At 42.6% G+C, this 24,618-nt stretch overlaps 2 protein-coding genes across 2 annotated transcripts in view; both read right to left on the bottom strand.

Annotated features, from left to right (window-relative positions):
• The window catches only part of LOC309548373 (uncharacterized protein), a gene marked incomplete at both ends in the record, with an annotated part of 539,651 nt that overhangs the window by 41,302 nt on the left and 473,731 nt on the right, over positions 1-24,618 (bottom strand). The gene's annotated exons all lie outside the window — the stretch shown is intronic.
• LOC309545786 (uncharacterized protein) lies at positions 14,590-15,318 on the bottom strand (the record flags this gene model as incomplete). The annotated part of the gene is made up of 1 exon (XM_082245137.1): positions 14,590-15,318. The coding sequence occupies one exon, from the start codon at positions 15,316-15,318 to the stop codon at positions 14,590-14,592; it is 729 nt and encodes a 242-aa protein (XP_082101263.1).

Raw genomic sequence — 24,618 nt, 5'->3', positions numbered from 1 at the left:
GCATCGCACGACCGCGCAATTGTCAGTTGAAGTCGCACAGCGCCGAATCGCAAAAAGTGGCCTGGACGGAAGACAGCAAAATCCTCCGGTTGTAAAGTGGTTAATATATATATATATATATATATATATATATATATATATATATATATTTTACATAGTGTCACCAGTTAGTGTCCATGATCACCATCACACCCATTATATGATAATGGGTGTGATGGTGATCATGGACACTATGGTGAGGATGACAAAATGCTAAAAAAAATATGAAAAATAAATGTTTTTTTAATTTTCTCAAAAATTGTGACAAAAAATTATAACTTTAAAAAACTTGCCATGCCTCTTACTAAATACCTTGGACTTTTTACTTTCCAAAAGTTATAATTGGGGGGGGGGGGGGGTATTTGTACTGTCCTGGCATTTTCAGGCCAGAAGAAATAAGATCGGCCGTCAGTATATGAGGATTGATTGATTTTCAGTAGTTACTCATACAGTACTTTGTAGACACGATATCTTTCCTACAGACTAAATAATATACTCTGATTTGGGTCATTTTTATCAAAAATTAGCAGAATACATTTTGGTCTAAATTTCTGAAGGAAGATTATTAATTTTCAAAATGTAATAACAGTAACAGAAAATATTTTTTTTTCAAAATTTTCTGTAGTTTTTCATTTATTTAGCAAACAATAAAAGACCCAGTGGTGATTAAATATCACCAAAATAACACTCTATTTGTGTGGGAAAAATGATACAAATTTCTAATAGGTACAATAGACCCATTAGACCACGTAATTGTCATTCAAAGTGTGACAGCTCTGAAAGCTAAAATCTAGCCTGGGCAGGCAGGAAGGAGGTGAATGTTACATAGTTACATAGTTACATAGTAGGTGAGGTTGAATAAAGACAATAGTCCATCCAGTTCAACCTGTGTAGGCATGTGTGGCTGTAATCATCTCCCATACCCCTGAATGTTCTGATCCTTGAGATGTAAGTCTAAGAGTCTTTTGAAAGCCACCATACTACCCGCAGAAACCACCTCTTGTGGTAGAGAATTCCACAATCTTGTTGCCCTAACAGTAAAGAACCCCCCGCGTTGCCTGAGGTTAAAACGCTTCTCCTCTAATCGCATTGTATGCCCTCGAGTCCTCATGCAATCCCTTCGAATGAACAGCTTTTTTTCTAAGCTGGGATCCCCATTAAGATATTTATAAATTGCTATCATGTCCCCCCTCAGACGTCTCTTCTCCAGGGAGAATAAATCGAGCGATTGTAGACGCTCTTCATAGTCAAGGTCCTCCAATCCCCTAATTAGTTTAGTTGCCCTTCTCTGGACTCTCTCCAGCTCCAACACATCCCTCCTGAGGACTGGCGACCAGAACTGGACGGAATACTCCAGATGCGGTCGGACCAGAGTTTTATAAAGTGGAAGGATTATAGTCTTATCTCTGGAATGCATCCCTTTCTTTATGCATGCTAATATTCTGTTGGCTTTGGAAGCTGCCGCTTGACATTGCATGCTGTTTCCTAATCTATCATCAACCAATACTCCCAGATCCTTCTCCATTTTTGATTCCCCCAAGGGCTCCCCTCCTAACGTGTATTGTGATTTTATGTTTTTAGTCCCCAAGTGCAAAACCTTACACTTCTCCACGTTAAACCTCATTTGCCATGTCGTTGCCCACTCTGTTATTTTGTCCAGGTCATTCTGCAGGATATCTGCTTCATGTTGTGAAGTTATTGCCCTGCCCAATTTTGTGTCATCTGCAAAAACTGATATCGAACTACTGATCCCGACCTCAATGTTGTTTATGAATAAATTGAACAAGGTTGGTCCCAGGACTGAGCCTTGGGGGACCCCGCTTACCACCTCAGACCAGTCTGAGTATGCGCTGTTTATTACTACCCTTTGGACCCGCCTTTTTAGCCAGTTCCGTATCCAAGAGCAAACCCTGCTATCGATACCTGCAGACCTTATTTTATAAATTAAGCGCTTGTGGGGAACTGTATCAAACGCCTTAGCGAAATCCAAGTACACCACATCCACTGGTCTCCCCCTATCTAGCTCACAGCTCACCTCCTCGTAGAATGTAAGGAGATTGGTTTGACAAGAACGCCCATTTGTAAACCCGTGCTGATTACTGCTGATGATGTTGTTGTCCTTAGCAAACTCTACAATATAGTCCCTTATCATCCCCTCCAGAAGTTTACATACTACTGATGTCAAACTGACAGGCCTATAATTTCCCGGGATATGCCTCTGGCCCTTTTTGAATATTGGAATCACGTTAGCTTTCTTCCAATCCCCTGGTACATCTCCTGTCCTAATACTGTCAGCAAAGATCAGGAACAGTGGTCTCGATACAACTTTACTGAGTTCCTTGAGTACTCTCGGATGTATGCCATCCGGTCCTGGTGATTTGTTTGTGTTAAGTTTATCCAGCCTTTCCCTGATTTCCCGCTCTGTTAGCCATGGTGGCAAGTCCTGTTTATTACTACTAACCATACAGTCATGGTCAGTGTACCCCTCCTTTTCCTGTGTAAAGACTGACGAGAAAAAAGCATTTAGCACGGTTGCTTTTTCAGTGTCCTCTGTAACCATCCTCCCATCATTGTTCCCGGTACTGAAGTGGTTAAAGTAGCACAGTACTGAATTGCAAAACAAGCCCTGTACATGAAGGGGGTAAAACCTTCCAGAGGTCAAGAAATTAATAAATCTTGCTTTAATTGTACACAGTTTGGTTTTAGTTTTCTGTGATACTTCTTGTGGCTGCAGTTCTTCTGATCTCCACAAGGTGGTGATCTCACTTATACAGAGACAGGAAGTGAAGTGAGGTACAGACAGGAAGTGAGGTAAGGTACAGCCAGGAAGTGAAGTGAAGTACAGACAGGAAGTGATGTGAGGTACAGACAGGAAGTGATGTCAGGTACAGACAGGAAGTGATGTCAGGTACAGACAGGAAGTGAAGTGAGGTACAGACAGGAAGCTCCATGTGAGAGGAATTATAGAGGAGACGTTGCTGGAAGTATCAGCGGAGGAGGTAATGAGATTGTATTTTATCATATCTCCCATCACTCTCCCTTGTAGGACTCCATATTTCTCTGTCCCTCTTTTCGGTCTGATGTACACACAGACATATGAACATACAATATAACGCCACAAAGTCTTCATATCGCTCTCAGATTTCCCTCAGATATCAGATTATTTCATGTACTGAAGTGAAAACACTGATATAAAAGAAAAGTAATGGTGAAATAAAACATAAGTGGGTGTAACTGATCACATTGTCACCAAACGTCACCCCCAAATAAAAGTTTTCCCTGTAAGGGTCCGGTCACACCAGGAACTGCACATTTCTCATGAATTTCCACATGTGCGTTTACATGCGTTCCCAGTGCATTTTTTAGCATTGGGAAGGACAGGGGATCAAAGGAGACAAACTTGAGTTTTGTCCCCAGAGTCACATTGCGTTGTGTTTACTCCCATGTACATGCGTTTATGTACTCACAAAATCAGATACTTAAAGACTCATCCAAACCACATGTCAGTGTTTATCATCCACCTGGATGGAGATCCCTCTTTGGATGGGATGATCCCTCTGCACAGTGCTGGACTGGTGAAGCCTGACAGGGAGAGCAGCAGCTGCTGCCGCTATATCACACAGGCAGGCCGCCGTATGGACTTTTTATTTTATTTTTTCAATTTGCAAAACCTTGTGACAAAAGTTGAGATCTGCAAAATACTCCCCATGCCTCTTATTGAATACTTTGGGGTGTCTACTTTCCAAAAGGAGGTGATTTGGGGGGTGTTTGTACTATCCTGGCATTTCAAGACCTCCGAAACTGTGATAGGTAGTGAGGAAGTGAAATACACCCTTTGAAAGCCTGAAGGTAGTCATTGGATTTTGGGGACCTGTATGTGGCTAGACTGCCAAAAAGTCTCTGACATGTGGGATCCCCATACTCAGGAGAAGTAGCAGAATGTGTTTTGGGGTGTAATGCCACATATATCCATGGCTTGTGTGAGAAATATATCATTAAAGTGAAAACTTTGTGTCCAAAAAAGAAAAATTATTATTTTTTCATATTCAAAAACCTTTTTGTGATAAATAAAATCTTCCATGCACTCACCATGTCTCTCAGCAAATATCTCTGGGGTGTCTACATTCCAAAAAGGGATCATTTTGGGGGTTTATGTACTGCCGTGGCATTTTAGCACCTCAAGAAATGTGATAGGCAGTCAGAAAGTAAAAGCGGTGTAAATTCCAGTATATATCCCATAGTTTGTAGACTGTATTGTATTCTGCTACATGTCTTTGGTTAAAAAAAAAAAAAAAAACATTTCTTAAATTAATGAAAAAATTTGATTTTATTGGATATTTTTTTATAATAGAAAGTAGAAAATGTTTTTTTTTTTTTTTTCAAATGTATCATTTATATAACAAAAAAAGAAACCCCAGTAGTTAGCAAATACCTCAAAATAAAATCTTGTTTTTTGTGAAAAAATGATGTAAACTTAATTTGGGTACAGCGCTGCATGACCGTGCAATTGGCAGTTAAAGTAGCGCAGTGCAGAAAAAGTAAAAAATGCCCTGGTCATGAAGGGGGGGGGGGGGGGAGACCTGCTGAAGCTAAAGAGGTTGTTAAATTGCATTTATGTGCCAAGAAATAACTTTAATGTATTTTTTTACTTAATGTTTGCCTTTTATAAAGCATTGCTCTAATATCATGTAACATAAATAAATTAGAACTACCAACATTTTATTCTCTAGGGTGTCTGCTGTCAATAGATATATAATATATTGGGGGTTTTAAGTAATCTTCAGGATATAAAATGATTTTTAAAACATGTAAACAAAAAAATTAAAAACATAAAAAAATGGCTCAAGGACTCAAGTGGACCCTTTATTACACACTGAGTCCAGGAACCCACAGAGAGACCACGTTTCCCCTGACTTCCTCTCCAGGCTGTGATCCCACTCTGGTTGGGCGCCACCTACAGTGGAAGAAGAAGACTGCACCTGCCTACATCTGCTTTATGCTTTGTCTGATCAGGATGACGGGCATTTCCCCCTGAACGCAGAGTGCCCTAAACACGAGGTAAACGTGGTGCAGCATTTAGCCCAGTCCAGCTGTAGACTTTGACAGGCTGCAGGCAGCGGGGGTGGGCGCTGTACCTGTGCCTACCAGGTGTATTATAATACCAGCATTGCACACACAGGGGCTGGACCCCCCATGTACAAGGGATGGAAGAGATACAATCAGCTTGTCACCCATTCCACCAGACTCCTATAACTGGAAGATTACATTTTTGGGTGGATGTGTTGTATAAGAACCCAGACCACAGTATTGTGCGGTGAAAATATAATCCAACTTTATTAATCATATATATGTGACACTTTACCAACAGAAGAAAAGAGAGAGATTGTTTACATTTCAAGGATATATTTATACCATTTATATCATCTATGCTAGGAAACTGATTACCATATGACACGCCCCTCATTAATGCCAGCCCCGCCCACTTATGTAACCCTCTAAACATCCAAATCCCTGTAAATTCCCAGAAGACACTTTCATCTTTTATCCATAACAAGCTCATTGGGTAGAAGATAACCCCGAGCCCCTTCTGCTCATTCCCACACAACAAGTCCATGTCACCATCTACAAGGTTAGAGGACCTGAAGGAGAACAAGACCATGACCACCAGGACCATCGCCTGACTGAAGCCATGCTCACATTTCTTTCTAATGCTTCTTTTATGGTCTCCTCAGATACAGATCTGGCAGATGTACATTAGTGTAACCCTTTCACTCAAATCTGTGCTTGACCATCTTTTTTGGGGTACAGAGGTGACATTAGGGGTTTAACGTCTCTTTAAAAAGGACCTGTGGCCAGCAATATGCTATCACATGAGGGGCTATCGACCCCCTATGTGATAGAAATAAAGTTGAGGGAAAAGTTAAAACAAACTTAAAGTATCACATTGTAAAAAAAACACAAAAAATGTACACTCCCAGTTCCTGTGTAGAGATACGAAACGTCAGTGTTGGGTGCGGTTATGTAGGAAAACAACAATCACACGACACATCTTACATATCGCTGCTCACACCAGAGTGAGAGGAATAACTCTAGGGACATCATTCATGGATAACTATTTAAACTGATGACCTGTAAAGGATTTTAGAGCGTCACCTATGGGACATTTTTGGTACTGAAGTTTGTCACCATTTCAAAAGTCCATCCAATTTTTAGAGTTTGACATGTTTGGTATCTATATACAAGACACAAACCTCATATTTTATATTTCACCAAAGAAATTAGGTAATATCTCGTATTTTTGTGCACTAAAATGAACGTTACTGTTTTAGTTTTTTACAGAAAATATGCATTTGATAAACACTTGCGCTAATATCATGTGACAAGGAAAAATGGCAACTACCACCATTTTATTCTCCAGGGTCTCTGCTTTCAGAAGCAAAAAAAAAAAAAAATAATAATGTTTCGGGGTTTTAAACAATCCTTTGGCGTAAAAATGTGAATTTATCCATGTGCATAAAAAAAGCAATTAAGGCAGTGAAAGAAACAAAAACAGCAATGTAGAAAATTATTATCACAACTATAGTAACAACTAATGTCTGAGGAAGGAAACCCACCATATTACTCAACCAAGTTCCAACTAAACCCATCCAAGACAATGGATCCCACTTCCTCCATCCAGGTGACAGTTGGATCTCCTTTACCTTGTGTAGATATCTCCTTCTGAGATCCTCATGATATAAAATAAATGTACAACACTCTCTATGTGACACCAGATTGTAGACTCCACCTTGAGCTTCCCAGAGATAGTCAGCAGCCATGCAGTTCTGTGACACCACCTTAGGTGATGGAGACACTTCTGCTGTCAGCTCTGCTATAACATCAATGGTCTCATTGGTTATCTGATCCATGACTCCAGTACACGGGTTCATCCTAATTATCTTAGATTACTTAGATTCCCCATCCCGTCTATGAAGGGATCACTGCATAAAACATTTCCACTCCAGAGAAAATGTTTCTTCTCACTGGAAGGCCAGGGGAGTATTGGGAGAAATTGAGGCTTTCCCTTACAAATATGGGAGGGGCAACATAACCTAAAGTACAGCTATTGGTGGAATTAAAGGGAAGACATTTTAGGGTGTTCCTTCCACACAAGAAGTATATTTTATCTGGAAGGACTAGGAATCCATTGGACGAATCGGGATTAAACATTCTGCAATTACATTGAGAAACCATGAAATGTTACTGGCCTGTGATTGGCTCTCCTATTGTTAGCGAGGTAAGTGAGGCTTCCCTTGTCGGTGTCATTAATGGAATTTAAGAATCCATGTGAAATGTTTCTCCTTAAACCAAAAAGGTGACCCCCTTGGGTAGGTACCCATCCTGATATTCCTAATATGAGATTGTAGTCCCGGCTACTACAGGAAAGATGTGGGCAATCATTTACACCTTTTACAGCAGGACAGTAAATATCAGAACACAATTCATACATAAGACCAACAGCAGGAAGTCTGCTAACTTAAAGCGGAATTCCGGGCAGAGAAACGATTTTTTGCTGAACATACCCCCGGGACAGTCAGGGCTAGCACATTCCACAATGGCTAGCCTCTGATCTGTCCCGGTTCGCACTTACCTTTTAGAAGAAATACTTACTTAGAAAATTTCTTCCACAGCGTTTCCATCTCTGTTGTGGGCAGCTGAAGCCGGTGCGGTCCTCTTCTCTGTCTTCTTCCGCGTCTTCGTGTCCCAGAATGCACTGCACCGGCCCCTCTCGTCACTTCCGGCGCGGCGCCGCATTTAGCAGGGGAATGCGGCGTCGCCCGGAAATGACGAGCGGGGCCGGTGCCGTCGCATTGATTCCTGGGAGCTATGACGTTTAGCTCCCAGGAATCATCGCGAGGCAGGAAGTGACGGGGTGAGCCGCGGCACCGAGGGAGGAAGCAGTCAGAGGTGAGTATTTACGATCTTCAATAAAAAGGTGAGTAAACAAAAAAAAAAAAAAATAACTATCCAATTCCTTTTCAGGTGAGCTCTACCTAGCGGAGGGGCACAAAAAAAAAAAAATCGTTTTTGTGCCCGGAACTCCGCTTTAACCGGTTGCCGACCGCCGCACGTGCGTCGTGCGGCGGTCAGCCCCGGCCAGGCAGAGTGACGTATCGGTACGTCACTCGCCTGTCACTGACTTGCGAGCCTATCGCGGGCGGGCGCGCGCCCGCCGAGGCGCGCGCCCGCCGTGGCTCGTTCACAGGCAAGTCAGTGCGTGTGACCGGCGGACTCGATGTCCGCCGGCCACACTACGATCGCTCCTGTGAAGGGAGAAAGACAGAGCAGCTTGTGTAAACAAGCTGCCTGTCAGTTCTCCCTGTGTAAAAGTGAAGATCTGACCGTTCTACTATGTAGAACGGTTGATCTTTGCTTTTACACCAATAGCCATGTCCCTACACAGTAGAAAGCACGCCCCTAGGACACACTTAACCCCTCCCTGTCCAATAAAGTTAACCCCTTCCCTGCCAGTGTCATTTTTGCAGTAACAGTGCATATGTATAGCACTGATTACTGCAGTAATGTCACTGGTAACCCCAAAAGTGTCAAAAATGTCAGTCAAGGGTCCGATCTGTCCGCCGCAATGTCGCAGTACCGAAAAAAAAATCGCAGATCGCCGCCATTATGCGTTAAAAAAAAAAACACCAAAAATGACAAAAATCTTTCTCTTTGTTAGTAAACGCGATAACTTTTGCGCAAACCAATCAAAATACGCTTTTTGCGATTTTTTTTACCAAACATAGGTAGCATAAAACAAATTGGCCGAAAAATGTTAAAAAATTTTGATTTTTACTTTTTTTTTGGGGGAATTTCATATAAAAAAATGTGAAAAATATTGTTATTTTTGCAAAATTTACGCTCTTTTTTTGTTTATAGCGCGTGATCAAAAAATCGCACAGGTGATCAAATACCACCAAAAGAAAGCTCTGTTTGTGGGAAAAAAAGGACGTCAAATTCGTTTAGGTACAGCGTCGCACGACCGCGCAATTGTCCATTAAAGTCACGCAGTAAAAAATCGCAAAAAAACCCCTGGTCCTTTAGCAGCCAAATCCTCCGGGGCTTAAGTGGTTAATGTGTAATGCAATCTGTCATTATCATTCCCAGGGCTCCCTCTGCAACATCGTTTTATCACCTGTTATCCTGTCTGTAGATCTGTTATTTTGCCAACTTCTGTAACAGGGTGACAACCCCCATCATTCTGCAGTAACATTACACAGCAGCGTTGTCACCCTGTACAGGGAAGTCTTAGATAGATTATAAGTTAATGTGTAAGGTAAAGTCTACAGGCTTGGAAAGATCAGTTTGTAATTGGATAGAAAATTGGCTAAAAGATAGAATTCGGAGAGTAGTGGTCAATGATTCTCTGAATGGTCTAAGGTTATCAGTGGTGTACCCCAAGGTTCAGTGTTGGGACCCTTACTTTTTAATATCTTTATTAATGATATCGGGTCTGGGATTAAAAGTACCATTTCAGTCTTTGCAGATGACACCAAGCTTTGCAGTGGAATAATTTCCCTACAGGATGTCTCCAACTTACAAGCTGACCTCAATGCACTGTTTCATTGGTCAACTATGTGGTAAATGAGGTTTAATGTTGATAAATGTAAAGTTAAGCACTTGGGGGGGGGGGGTAAGAATATGCATGAATCATACATACTAGGGGGGGGGGAAGAACTGGGGGAATCCATAGTGGAGAAGGATCTGGGGGAATCCATAGCAGAAAAGGATCTGGGGGAATCCATAGCAGAGAAGGATCTGGGGGAATCCATAGCGGGGAAGGATCTTGGGAAATCCATAGCGGGGAAGGATCTGGGGGAATCCATAGCGGAGAAGGATCTGGGGGAATCCATAGCGGAGAAGGACCTGGGGGAATCCATAGCGGGGAAGGATCTGGGGGAATCCATAGCGGGGAAGGATCTGGGGGAATCCATAGCGGAGAAGGATCTGGGGGAATCCATAGCGGAGAAGGATCTGGGGAATTCCATAGCAGAGAAGGATCTGGGGGAATCCATAGCGGAGAAGGATCTGGGTGTTCTGATAGATCCTAACCTAAATAATAACATGCAATGCCAAGCTGCAGTTTCCAAAGCAAGCAAAGTCCTTTCTTGTATTAGCAGAGGCATGGACTCCAGAGAGAGAGATATGATTTTTCCCCTGTACAAATCATTAGTAAGACCTCATCTGGAATATGCAGTTCAGTTTTGGGCCCCAGTTCTTAAAAAGGATATCGGGGAACTGGAGAAAGTGCAGAGAAGGGCAACCAAACTGATAAGAGGCATGGAGGAGCTCAGCTATGAGGAGAGATTAGAGGAACTGAATTTATTCTCTCTTGAGAAGAGGAGATTAAGGGGGGGCATGATCTTCATGTATAAATACATAAGGGGGGGGGGGATATGATCTCCATGTATAAATACATAAGGGGTCCATAAAGTGAACTTGGCATTGAGTTGTTCAATTTAAGGTCAACACAGAGGACAAGGGGGCGCTCTTTATGTCTAGAGGAAAACAGATTTTGTCTCCAAAAAAAGGAAAGGTTTCTTCACCGTAAGAGCTGTGAAAATGTGGAATAGACTCCCTCCAGAGGTGGTTCTGACCACCTCACTAGATTGCTTTATAAAAGTCCTGGATTCTTTCCTGGGTGTACAAAATATAAATGGCTACTAGGATTTATAGGTAAAGTTGATCCAGGGAATATCCGATTGCCTCTCTGGGGATCAGGAAGGAATTTTTTACCCCTGCTGTAGTAAATTGGATCATGCTTTGCTGGGGTTTTTTCACCTACCTCTGGATCAACTGTGGGTATAGGATTGTGTATATGGGATTGTATGGTTGGGTTTTCAATACTGTTTTTTTTTTAATTGGTTGAGCCAGATGGACTTATGTCTTTTTTCAACCTGACTAACTACTGACTAACTATGTAACTATGTATAAGTAAGATACACAACAAATAAAGCCAAACTTCAGCTAACGCTTCTAAAGCAGGTTAAGGATTTTAAGGGTTAAACTTCCATATGAATTAAAACTGACAGTAAGCAACTCCTCCAACTGCCATTTTTTGACAAATTGCTTAACCTTCAATAGGAAGTAGAATAAAATAGATCAACTGGAAGGATCAACAAGTAATGAAAATGTTACAAGGGGAGACTCGGAAAAACAAAAACTTGTTTGCTAATGACCGATCTTTTAGACCCTGCAGGTCTCATTAACCTGTTGCCGACCACCCGCCACCTTTTTACTGCGGCAGTGTGGCTCTCCTTCACAAACTGACGTAGACCTATGTCGGTCATGCGCCTGCAGCTAGGGGGCGAGCGTGCATGCTGCCGCCGGCACGTTCCTGCCCCACTCAGCGGCGGGTAAGCCGATGCATGGGTCAGGCGGCTCCAATCCCCGCTGAGAAACAAGGACGGTCGGATATTGTAAACACAGCTAACCATTCTTCTCCCTGTAATGATCACAGAGCTCCTTCTATATAGAATCACAGGTCTCTATGGTGATTTCACAAGCCACACCCCCCCTAGTTAGAATCACTCCCCTAGGCTCACATTTAACTCCTTGATCACCCACAAGGTTAACCCCTTCCCTGCCAGTGTCAGTACAGTGACAGTGCATATGTATAGCACTGATTACTGTAGTAATGTCACTGGTCCCCCAAAAAGTGTCAAAAATATCAGTAAGGGGTCCGATCTGTCCGCCGCATTGTCGCAGTCCCGCTAAAAATCACAAATCGCCGCCTTTACTAGTAAAAAAAAAAAAAAGAAGAAAAATTACTTAAATCTTTCCCGTAGTTAGTAGACGCGATAACTTTTGCACAAACCAATCAAAATACGCTTATTGTGATTTTTTTTTTTACTAAAAATATGTAGCAGAAAACAAATTGGCCTAAAATATTAAAAAAAATTGATATTTTATTTTTTTTTGAGAATGTTATATAGCAGAAAGTGAAAAATTTGTTTTCTGTTTTTCAGAATTGTCGCTCTTTTTTTGTTTATAGCGCAAAAAATAAAAATCGCACAGGTGATCAAATACCACCAAAAGAAAGCTCTATTTGTGGGGAAAAAAGGACATCAATTTTATTTCAGTACAGCAATGCCTGACTGCGCAATTGTCCGTTAAATGAAACACTGCGCCAAATAGCAAAATATGGCCTGGTCATTAAGGGGGAAAATCTTCCGATCCAGAAGTGGTTAAAAAAAAAACTGCCACCTAAAAAACATCACATTGTCCCCTATGTGATGAAAGGGAAGTAAAACAAAATTTACAAATATTTTTATTTATTTTTTTTGCAAAAAAATTGGTTACACCCAAGCACATAAAATCCTCCCCCCCCCCCTTCCCCGAAGAAATTTTGAGGCCCTCCACCTCCATATATATGCTCATAGAAACGTAAGCGCATGCGTCGGGGGCACCTACGCGTGAAAATGTGGATTGCGATACACATGTTGCCATGCACACGGGAGTGAAAGCATTAATTCTAGCACCAGACCTCCTCCATAACACTAAACTGATAAATGTAGGGGGCTTTTTAAGCATTGTGATCGGTAATTGGGTGCGCTAAAACAACAGTGATAAAGACCCAAATCAATGGGATGACAAAATCAATAAACATCAATTATAAATCATGAATAGAAAATAAATCTTCATAAACTAGTGACACTCGTGTGGTTCATAGTGGTATATCAACATAAACAAAAAGTTCATAAGTGTCCATAAACGAAGTGATGAATGAAACTGAAAATTGAAAACAACGTGCTTCCAAATCCAAAGTGTAAATCCACCTCCAAGTGAAATTCCTCCTTACCAGACGGAAGAAGTAAGATGCCAAAACATAACAAATGTGCTGAAAACAAAATGGAAATCCCACAGTGCTCCAAATCGCCTTGTGAAAACACCTGAATTGGTCTCTTACCAGATAGCAATCAAAAAACGCTTGTAAATTGCTCCCAGAGAACACTATCTTCTCCTCCTCCTTCACATTCAAAAGAGTGTCTCCAATATGCCAAGCTGCCGGTCACTCTGTGTGATCTGATATGGAGAAGATCCCATGCTGTCCCTATGGTGGCCGTGTGTTCAGGATGGAGAAGCTGTTCAGCCTGCTGGAACCGTAAGCATGGCCTATAGAAAATATAGGGGACTGAAGTTTGTTGCCATTTCACAGGCACACACAAATTTAAGGTTTGGCAAATTTGGTATCCATTTACTCAGCGCAACCTCTTTTATATTTTACCAAAATATGGGTAATTTATTGCATATGTTCACCCTAATGTTCACGTTTGTTTTTTTTTTTTTTTACTTAAATTTTGTGTTTCCTATACCTTTAAGGTAATATCGGGTGACATAAATTTGAACTACCACTATTTTATTCTCTAGGGAGTCTGCTTTCAGAAAATATATAATGTTTGGGGTTTTACATAATTTTCAAGGCTAAAATGATTTTTAAACGTGTGCAAAAACTGCAGAAAACGGGTCAGGCAGCAAAAAGGTTAAAGTGAACCCCAACTGGAGGAATGTCAGTCCTCAAAACACACTTCACACTTGGTAAGCTCTGAGCTCTTGCAGTTGTGCTGTGTGAATAGTCTATGGAGATGAATAATAGCTGGACAGAGGAAGAAAACGACAAGGACATTCTTTCTTCACCAGAAGGAATCCCTGAGACTTTCAGTAGAACCAAATGTAACACAAAGTAGCCAGCTGAAATTAAATGGTACTGTTAAATGCATCCCATAAACAGCAGAAAGTCAGTGTTGAAGGCCTACAGCAGCTTATAAAGTTACTTTTTTACTGAACAGAGACTTCTCCCTGGCTGGTGTCCCAACCACAGACCTGCCTGCAAAGCTGTCATCCATGAGAGGAGATGAAACATGGAAAGGAGGCATTGATCATGGGAGAGGAAGTTTGGATAAGGTGAGCATAGCTGGAGCCCCAAAGCCTGGCATATGGTGTATCAACTGTCAGAAGAACCTGGAAGGGACTCTCCCACTGAAGTTTGCCATTGGATCCCATCCTAGTCTCTGGTACTGAGGCAGTGTTGGTCATGTATTCGCTCAGGCAAGGAAGAAAACACTTGGGAACATGGCTCAGTTAGTGAATGATGAAAATGCATTACATGTTCAGTCAAAGCTCCATAAAAAAATAAAAAGATGAGAATCATGAGGAAAACAGTTCAGTCACTGATACTTATCTGAAAAAAAATAAAAATAAAAAAGGTCTAATATTTACAGGCCTTCTAGGTGTGTGTCTGATGGACATAAGCACTACAGTTAGTGTATCCAATCATTACATTCCGGTTTGCTCACAGCTTTTAGTTTATTTTTTTTCTAAAGTCACATTTTATCTTTTCACGTCTTCCCTAGCTTGTGGGATGACATTGGGGCTGTGAAACTAATGGGACCCCCGCAAATCCTTTATTATTCCTCCTTCTTCCAGATTTTCCCCTCTGCAGCTGAAGCTTATGATTCCTCTGGTGATACTTAGCACAGCATTTACTGTATAATCTTTGTCACATTCAAAGCATTAAAATGGCTTCCTTCCAGTGTGAACCCTCTGGTGTCTGATAAGAGCTGACTTCACTGAAAAAGCTTTGCCACATTCAGAACACTGATATGACTTCTCTCCAGTGTGAACCCTCTGGTGTCTGATAAGATATGACTTCTGTATAAAAGCTTTGCCACATTCAGAACATTGATATGACTTCTCTCCAGTGTGAATCATCTGGTGTGTGATAAGATGTGACTTTTGTATAAAAGCTTTGCCACATTCAGGACACTGATATGGCTTCTCTCCAGTGTGAATCCTCTGGTGACTGATAAGCTCTGACTTCTGTATAAAAGCTTTGCCACATTCAGAACACTGGTATGGCTTCTCTCCAGTGTGAATCATCTGGTGTGTGATAAGATTTGACTTAAATGTAAAAGCTTTGCCACATTCAGAACATTGATATGGCTTCTCTCCAGTGTGAATCCTCTGGTGTTCGATAAGCTCTTTCTTAGTTATAAAAGCTTTGCCACATTCAGAACATTGATATGGCTTCTCTCCAGTGTGAATCATCTGGTGTGTGATAAGATGTGACTTCCGTGTAAAAGCTTTATCACATTCAGAACATGGATATGGCTTCTCTCCAGTGTGAATCATCTGGTGTGTGATAAGATGTGACTTCCGTGTAAAAGCTTTAACACATTCAGAACATGGATATGGCTTCTCTCCAGTGTGAACCTTCTGGTGTGTTATACCTTTTGCCTCCATTGTAAAACCTTTATCACATTCCAAACAAGAAATATCTTCTGAAATTACTTCTCATATATACATGGATTGGACTTTACAGTAAAGACATTGTCACTTCCAGAGCACTAAAATTACTTCTCGTTTGTTGTCCTCTGAGGTTGGATCAATGTTGAAGAGAATTCAAAACATTCATGACATTTAGAACACGGATAGGTCTTGTGTCCTGTGTGAATCTTCCAGTGAACTGCAATAAAGACTTTCAGTCCCTTATAACATCCATATGGCTTGCTTCTCATGTAACTTTGTTGTATTGTTGTAACAAGACAAGCATGACCAACAAAATGGTTCATCAATCCACCTGTGCAGAAAAAAACAGAAGTCATAATTCTATAAAAAGGGTTAAAAAAAGTTGCTTCCATTTTTAACATTTATTATGCTTCCCGCTGGGCCTATTGTAATATGACAGCCAAACAGGAGCCCCATTGTTACATAGTTAGTGAGGTAGAAAAAATACATCAGTAAACCCAGTTAAACCTGTGTGTGTGTGTGTGTTTGCTGCTAACCGAACATTGTATACCCCTGTATGTTGTGGTCTGTAAGGTGCCCATCTAATAGCTTTTTGAAACTATCGATGCTCCCTGCTGATACCACTGCTTGTGGAAGAGAATTCCACATCCTTACCGCTCTGACAGTTAACATTCCCTTACGTAGTTTAACCACTTAAGCCCCGGAAGATTTTACCCCCTTCCTGACCAGGGGGTATTTTGCGATTCGGCACTGCATGACTTTAACGGACAACTGCGCGGTCGTGCGACGCTGTATCTAAACAAATTTAGTGTCCTTTTTTTCCCACAAACAGAGCTTTCTTTTGGTGGTATTTGATCACCTGTGCGATTTTTTGATCATGCGCTATAAACAAAAAAAGAGCGTAAATTTTGCAAAAATAGCAATATTTTTCACATTTTTTTATATGAAATTCCCCCCAAAAAAATGTAAAAATCAAAATTTTTTAACATTTTCGGCCAATTTGTTTTATGCTACCTATGTTTGGTAAAAAAAAAAAAATCGCAAAAAGCGTATTTTGATTGGTTTGCACAAAAGTTATCGCGTTTACTAACAAAGGGAAAGATTTTTGTCATTTTTGTTGTTTTTTTTTTTTACGCGTAATGGCGGCGATCTGCGATTTTTTTTTGCGGTACTGCGACATTGCGGCGGACAGATCGGACCCTTGACTGACATTTTTGACACTTTTGGGGTTACCAGTGACATTTCTACAGTAATCAGTGCTATATATATGCACTGTTACTGTAAAAATACACTGGCAGTGAAGGGGTTAACTTTTTTTGAAAGGGAGGGGCTATGTGTGTCCCTAGGGGCATGCTTTCTACTGTGATTGGCTGTGGCTTCAGATGTATGAACAGTGATCAACGGTTCTACATAGTAGAACCGTATGATCATCCTTCATACACAGGGGAGAATGACAGGCAGCTTGTTTACACAAGCCGCCTGACTTTCTCCCTCTCCCCCGACAATCGCAGAGTGATTGCCAACAGGCAGTGTTCGAGTCGAACTTAGGTTCGTCTCGAACACGAAGCTCATCACTATACACCGATTTGGGTTCTTTTTACCAAAGGAATGTAGCAGAATACATTTTGGCCTAAAATTAAGAAGAAATAAAATTTTGCAAATAAATAACCTAACAGAAATGAAGAATGTGAATGTGTTAAAGATAAGGGTTTTCAGAGATCACTTAAATACAGAGTAGAATATAGTCAAACAGATTGAGGTAGAGAGTTCCAGAGGATGGGAAAGGCTCTGGAGAAGTCCTGGAGGTGAGGAGAGTAGGAGGTATTGTGAGGAGTGAAGAGAATGGTTTGGTTGATATTTTGAGACAAGGTTGGTGATGTAGCTGGGGGAAGAGTTGTGGAGGGCTTTGTAAGATGTAAGTATTTTGAATTTTTAATAGGAAGAGATCAAACAAAAGAGTTGCCCTGGCATTATTGCACCTCCAACAGGTAGGAAATGTTGTGGGGAAAAATGTTGTGCAAAGGTGGGGAATGTATACCATCTGGTCAAAGGTTATATCTGGACTCCTGGACACTGCTGGAAAAGGAGGATTCGTTAGTAAAGAATAGGATATGATCTCTTTCTGTCTGGGTGAATGTGTGACCCAAATCTCTTCCCATTTCAGAAGGAATAAAGTTGTGAAATCTCAGTTTTGATTGGTAAGGAAGTGATGGGATATGGAAATTGTGTGACCTGTTGGCTGACTTCATCTTTATTCCGGCATCATGGAAGAATGCATTGTCACCTGACCTGTCTGTAATGCTCATTAATAAATGTTTCATCAATAAATGCATAATATTTTGCCAAACACAATACGTATATATTCATTGCAGTTTAGAAATGGTTTACCGGGATTATGGCTGAAGACTGTAATTCTGTTTCTCATAAAAGTAATCTGAGCAGTAGACGCTGGATCACTATTAGAAGCAGTGAGAGGGGTGTCCCCCCCCCCCTCCTGCTTCTCACCAGTGTTTCTCGTGCCTTCTGTTCTTACCAGTCAGCCTGGGAAATGATCCGACAGTTCGCACAGCTGGTCACAGAGGTGAGAAGAAACCAGATCGTCTCTGATCACCTCTACAATCTAGGAGGACCGGAGCGACATCATGACATCACTTCCAGTCTAGGGCCGAGGTAACCAGGTTTGTTTTTTTACATTTTTTTAAAAGCAAAAGATCACTTTTTTTTTTTTTTGATCTTTTGCTGTCAAAGGTAGACCCCAGTTCTCTCCATAAAGAAGACTTGTCATCCCTTATTTCTGTTAAATGGGATGTTTACATTTCTTGTAATAGGAATAAAAGTGATAAAAAAAATAAAGGGACATTGTAAAAAAAAAAGTCAATAAAAATGTAAATAAATAAGAAAATAAAAAGGCTTGCGAGCAGAAGTGAACACATTCTTAAGTCACGCCCGCATACTGTATGTAAATGGTGTTTGCAACACACGTGAGGTATCATTGTGAACGTTAGAGCGAGAGCAAGAATTCTAGCACTGGACCTCCTCTATAAACTGGCTTCTCACCCCTCCCCCATACACAGACCTCCTCAGCTTCTCACTCCTCCCCTATACACAGCCCTTCTCACCCCTCCCCCATACAAAGACCTCCTCAGCTTCTCACCCCTCCCCCATACACAGCCCTTCTCACCCCTCCCCCATACACAGACCTCCCCAGCTTCTCACCCCTCCCCCTTACAGAGTCCTCCCTGTCTTCTCACCCCTCCCCCATACACAGCCCTTCTCACCCCTCCCCCATACAAAGACCTCCTCAGCTTCTCACCCCTCCCCCATACACAGCCCTTCTCACCCCTCCCCCATACACAGACCTCCCCAGCTTCTCACCCCTCCCCCTTACAGAGTCCTCCCTGTCTTCTCACCCCTCCCCCATACACAGCCCTTCTCACCCCTCCCCCATACAAAAACCTCCCCAGCTTCTCACCCCTCCCCCATACACAGCCCTCCCTGTCTTCTTACCCCTCCCCCATACACAGCCCTCCCTGTCTTCTTACCCCTCCCCCATACAAAGACCTCCCCAGCTTCTCACCCCTCCCCCATACACAGCCCCCCCTGTCTTCTTACCCTTCCCCCATACACATTCCTCCAGATCAAACCAGCGACCCACATTCACCTAGCAGCAAGAGGGTCGCTGGTTCAATTACCAACCACGACACTACCTGCCTGGAGTTTGCATGTTCTCCCTGTGCCTGCATGGGTTTCCTCCGGGTACTCCGGTTTCCTCCCACACTCCAAAGACATGCTGGAAGGTTAATTGGATCCTGTTCAAAAATATTGGCCCTACTGTGTATGTATGTGAGTTAGGGACCTTAGATTGTAAGCTCCCTGAGGGCAGGGACTGATGTGAATGTGCAATGTATATGTAAAGCGCTGCGTAAATTGACAGCGCTATATAAGAACCTGAAATAAATAAATAAATACATATTACACCCTTTCCCTTTCACATTCCTCCTCACACACAAAGGTCTTACAATATGCCTGGATAAAATGGTAAAAAGGCGCTGGTAACCCTGGATGTTATTATTAAATGAAAAATAATAATAGTAAAGTGCTAATTCTGTTGTGCAAATGTAGTGAAAAAATATATATAAAATACAGAGTGCTAGCTCTTGTTTCTATTGTGAAAAATAATGCTTTAAGTATTTGAAATTATTCAAAACAAAATAAAAGTGTTAATTTTCATAAACAAAATCACTGGTCTCTCCTAAACCCGGAAGTTGAGAGTAATAGTAACGTCACCTCCTATCGCATTGGAACGCACGCCGGACCACTGCCACGCTACAAGGGTGAACTAGGAAGGATATCGGAGAGTATCAGGAGACTGCAGATCCTGCACCCCCATCCCACTACTACCCATAGCAACCGATGGGCATTGCCCTGTGCCAGGTGGGCACAACAATAAGTAAGCAGCCATTTTTATGTAATATAAAATAAATACAGTATTACACTATTTTTATCTTCTTATCTGTCTCCCTGCATATGGGCTTAATATACACCCAGGTGAGGTAACTAATGGAGGAGTGAGGAGAAGGAGTGTATTATTATTTTTTCCAAATCATCCTTTTGTTGGAAACCATAAAAATAATCAAGGTGGAGTGAAGGTGAGCCTATGGTGTGATCCACCTAAGGAAATAGGATCACAGGCATTTGAGGTCTGTGTGACCTACCAGGATCTGGTAAGAGGCATCGATTACCACCCTTATTCACCGGAGCCCCTGATCCATAGGAAATCAATTCCTACACTATTTTGCATGAACTGTCTGGATCACAGCCCACTATTCAAGCACTTTTCAAGCACTATATTTATATTTATACAATTGTTTGTCAATTTATTTATTCACAGAGCAATATATTTATATGTTTAATATTGGAATATTTTGAAGATATAATAAGTGTATTTGCTATTAACAAGCACCTTAATGGTAACTTATTGCACTGTCCGGCACTTTATGGATTTTCTTGTATTGCACAGTACACTTTCTTCTCACTAGCGCTTCACTATTTTACATTTATAGTCGTTTTGTTTATGAAAATTAACACTTTTATTTTGTTTTGAATAATTTCAAATACTTAAAGCGTTATTTTTCACAATAGAAACAAGAGCTAGCACTCTGTATTTTATATATATTTTTTCGCTACATTTGCACAACAGAATTAGCACTTTACTATTATTATTTTTCATTTAATAATAACATCCAGGGTTACCAGCGCCTTTTTACCAATTTATCCAGTTTAGTTATTGTAATTTTACAATTAAAGGGGCAGCAGGTTACAGTACTGTTTAACCTCTAAGAACCAGGCGCCTTCACACAAATTTACTTACAATATGCCTACCTTATCAAACACAGATCACCTACCTCCCCCAACACAGAACCCACAGATCACTGCTCCCCCCACACACACCAACACAGAACCCACAGATCACCTACCTCCCCCAACACAGAACCCACAGATCACCTACCTCCCCCAACACAGAACACACAGATCACCTACCTCCCCAACACAGAACCCACAGATCCCCTACCTCCCCCAACACAGAACCCACAGATCACCTACCTCCCCCCAACAGAGAACCCACAGATCACCTACTTCCCCCAACATAGAACCCACAGATCGCCTACCTCCCCCCAACATAGAACCCACAGATCACCTACCTCCCCCAACACAGAACCCACAGATCACCTACCTCCCCCAACATAGAACCCACAGATCACCTACCCCCAACACAGAACCCACAGATCACCTACCCCCCAACACAGAACCCACAGATCACCTACCTTCTCCAACACAGAACCCACAGAGCACCCCTCCCCCCTACGCACCAACACAGAACCCACAGATCACCTACTTCCCCCAACACAGAACCCACAGATCACCTACCTCCCCCAACACAGAACCCACAGATCACTGCTCCCCCCCACACACACCAACACAGAACCCACAGATCACCTACCCCCCAACACAGAACCCACAGATCACCTATCTCCCCCTCCCCCACAAAACCCACAGATCATCTACCTCAACCCAACATAAAACGCACAGATCACTTACCTCCCCCAACATAAAACCCACAGATCACCTACCCCCCCCCAACACATAACCCACAGATCACCTACCTCCCCCCAACACAGAACCCAAAGGTCATCTACCTCCCACAACATAGAACCCACAGAACACCCACCTCCCCCAACACAAAACCCACAGATCAACTACCCCCCAACACAGAACCCACAGATCACCTACCCCCCAACACGGAACCCACAGATCACCTACCTCCCCCAACACAGAACCCACAGATCACTGCTCCCCCCCATACACACCAACACAGAACCCACAGATCACCTACCTCCCCCAACACAGAACCCACAGATCACCTACCTCCCCCAACACAGAACCCACAGATCGCCTACCCCCCCAACACAGAACCCACAGATCACCTACCTCCCCCAACATAGAACCCACAGATCACCTACCCCCCCCCCAACACAGAACCCACAGATCAACTACCTCCCCCAACACAGAACCCACAGATCACCTACCTCCCCCCAACACAGAACCCACAGATCACCTACCTCCCCTCAACACAGAACCCACAGATCACCTAACTCCCCCCAACACAGAACCCACAGACCACCTACCTCCCCCAACATAGAACCCACAGATCGCCTACCTCCCCCAACACAGAACCCACAGATCACCTATCTCCCCAAACACAGAACCCACAGATGACCCCCCGCAAACACAGAACCCACAGATCACCTATCTCCCCCAACACAGAACCAACAGATCGCCTACCTCCCCAACACAGAACCCACAGATCACCTATCTCCCCAAACACAGAACCCACAGATGACCCCCCGCCAACATAGAACCCACAGATCACCTATCTCCCCCAACACAGAACCAACAGATCACCTACCTCCCCCAACACAGAACCCACAGATCACCTATCTCCTCAAAAACAGAACCCACAGATGACCCCCTCCAACACAGAACCCACAGATAACCTACCTCCCTCAAAACAGAACCCACAGATCCCCTATCCCCCCAACACAGGACCCACAGATCACCTACCTCCACCAAAACAGAACCCACAGATCACCTACTTCTCCCCCCCACCAGCACAGAACCCATAGCTCACCTACTTCCCCCAAAACAGAACACACAGATCACTTATCTTCCCCAACACAGAACCCACAGATCATATATCCCACCAAAACAGAACCCACAGATCACCTACCTCCCCAACACAGAACCCACGGATCACCTACCTCCCCAACACAGAAACCATGGATCACCTACCTCCTCAACACAGAACCCACAGATCACCCCCCCATACACACACATAGAACCCACAGATCACCTACTGCCCCCAACACAGCACACACAGATCATCTATCTCTCCCCTCCTCCAACACAGAACTCACAGATCACTTACCTCCCCCCCCCCCCACACAAAGAAACACAATAGATCACCTACCTCCCCTCACACACAGATTTATAAATTACCTACCTTCCTGTAGAAAACCAGGCCAGTGTTGTCCCTCTATAGATCCTAATAAAGTGTCACTGGCAGAGGAGGGAAGTCATGGATCAGAGTCTGTAGAAGAAGCTCTAGTGACCAGTCTAGATGGACGAGGTGAGAATGTTCTGTAGGTGGCCCTCCAAGACTACGCCTGATTAGTAGATCTTTAGACGTTGAACTCCCTCTGACAATGCAGACTGCAGTGTAGACTCCACCGGTGTGATCTGTGCATCCAGAGCAGCTTCTTCCTTCTGGAGAAATGAAACTCTGAGATCAATGGAGCAAACAGACCATTGTACTCCTCCCTGTCCGCAAACAAAGCTGGGATCAGTTTACCTCGGAGCCCCCTTGGAATACGCTGTGATTTCCAATATTCAGCTAATGTCATGCCATGGAATCCCAATGACAGTTGTCTATTTAGGAACTTCTCAGAAGGATTTATATCTGGAGATATTTTCCCAAACATTGTCTGGATCCTCGTGTCCCAGCTGTGATTTCATCTCCTCATCTGCAGAGATGGAGAACCTCCCCCAAAAAAACACACACACACATACACATACACACACATACACACATACACACACACACATACACACACACATACACACACACATACACACACACACATATACACACACACACACATATACACACACACACATATACACACACACACACATATACACACACACACATACACACTTTTGGTGAAGCCAACTCCGGTCTCCATAGAGGAGAAAGGTAATTCCCAGTAGCAGGTATAATATACAGCAGGGGTATTGGATTCAATTTGCGAAGGTCCAATCAGTAAAATATTCTTCCAGCAGAGGTCTAAATCAGTTTTATGATGATTCAGATCCTTCACATCACAACCCCCTCTCTTTTTAAGCTAGATTCACATATCTGTGGCTGCAGAATACGCAGGAAATCGCATGAGTTCCCGACCCGCAGAGAAACGCACTGCACTTTAGCAGATGCACGGGGTTGTCATTAAAAATGAGTACATTGGCACCTATGGCACATTTTTAAGCTCACCAAATCACAAGGAACTGCAGCACTCTGTGAAAGAATAAAGGAGTGCTGGTTCACATTATCCAACAATCATTGCCACATCCCTAAAAACATAATGGGAAAATGTGAACTTGGTTCGGGGCAGGTCAAATATACCATTAAGCCGAAGGGCTGGAGGGATATACGGGCCGTACCCCACCAAAAGCATGGGACTTTATAGGCATTGACTGTCCATGCCCCCAATGGATGGCCTTGTCCCGGCACTGAATGTAGGAATGTGGCATACATTTGCACAACCTCAAAGGAAGGACACATTTAAAAATTGCCATTTTTCTCTCTAATATGATTGGTTCCTATATTGTCAGCGCCATTCAGTGGCCACAATACATTATATTTATTTAATTACCTGAGTTGGGAAAAATCCTGCATTATGGCCATTAGATGGCGCTGACATGTTTGGTTGTGTCTATGCAGATGTGAGACATTTGTACGGTGATTTGTCCCATAAATAGAGAGCTTAGTCTTTGTGAGATCTCCTTTATTACACATGTCCCTCTGTCCCCGGCCAGGAGAAATGGACTCACTTCTGGGAGAAAAAGCAGAAAAATCCCAATTTCTACCGGAGTGAAGATTTTTTTTTTTTTAATTCTGGTATTTTTCTCTTAAAGTGTAAGTTTGGTTAAATTGTCCCTTGTGCTGGCGGATATTTA

This window comes from Pelophylax lessonae, assembly GCF_965119305.1.
Source record: "Pelophylax lessonae genome assembly, chromosome: 2".
Taxonomy (NCBI): Eukaryota; Metazoa; Chordata; class Amphibia; order Anura; family Ranidae; genus Pelophylax; species Pelophylax lessonae.
Note: the sequence above shows the minus strand (reverse complement) of the source record. Positions and strands in the feature narration are given on the sequence as shown.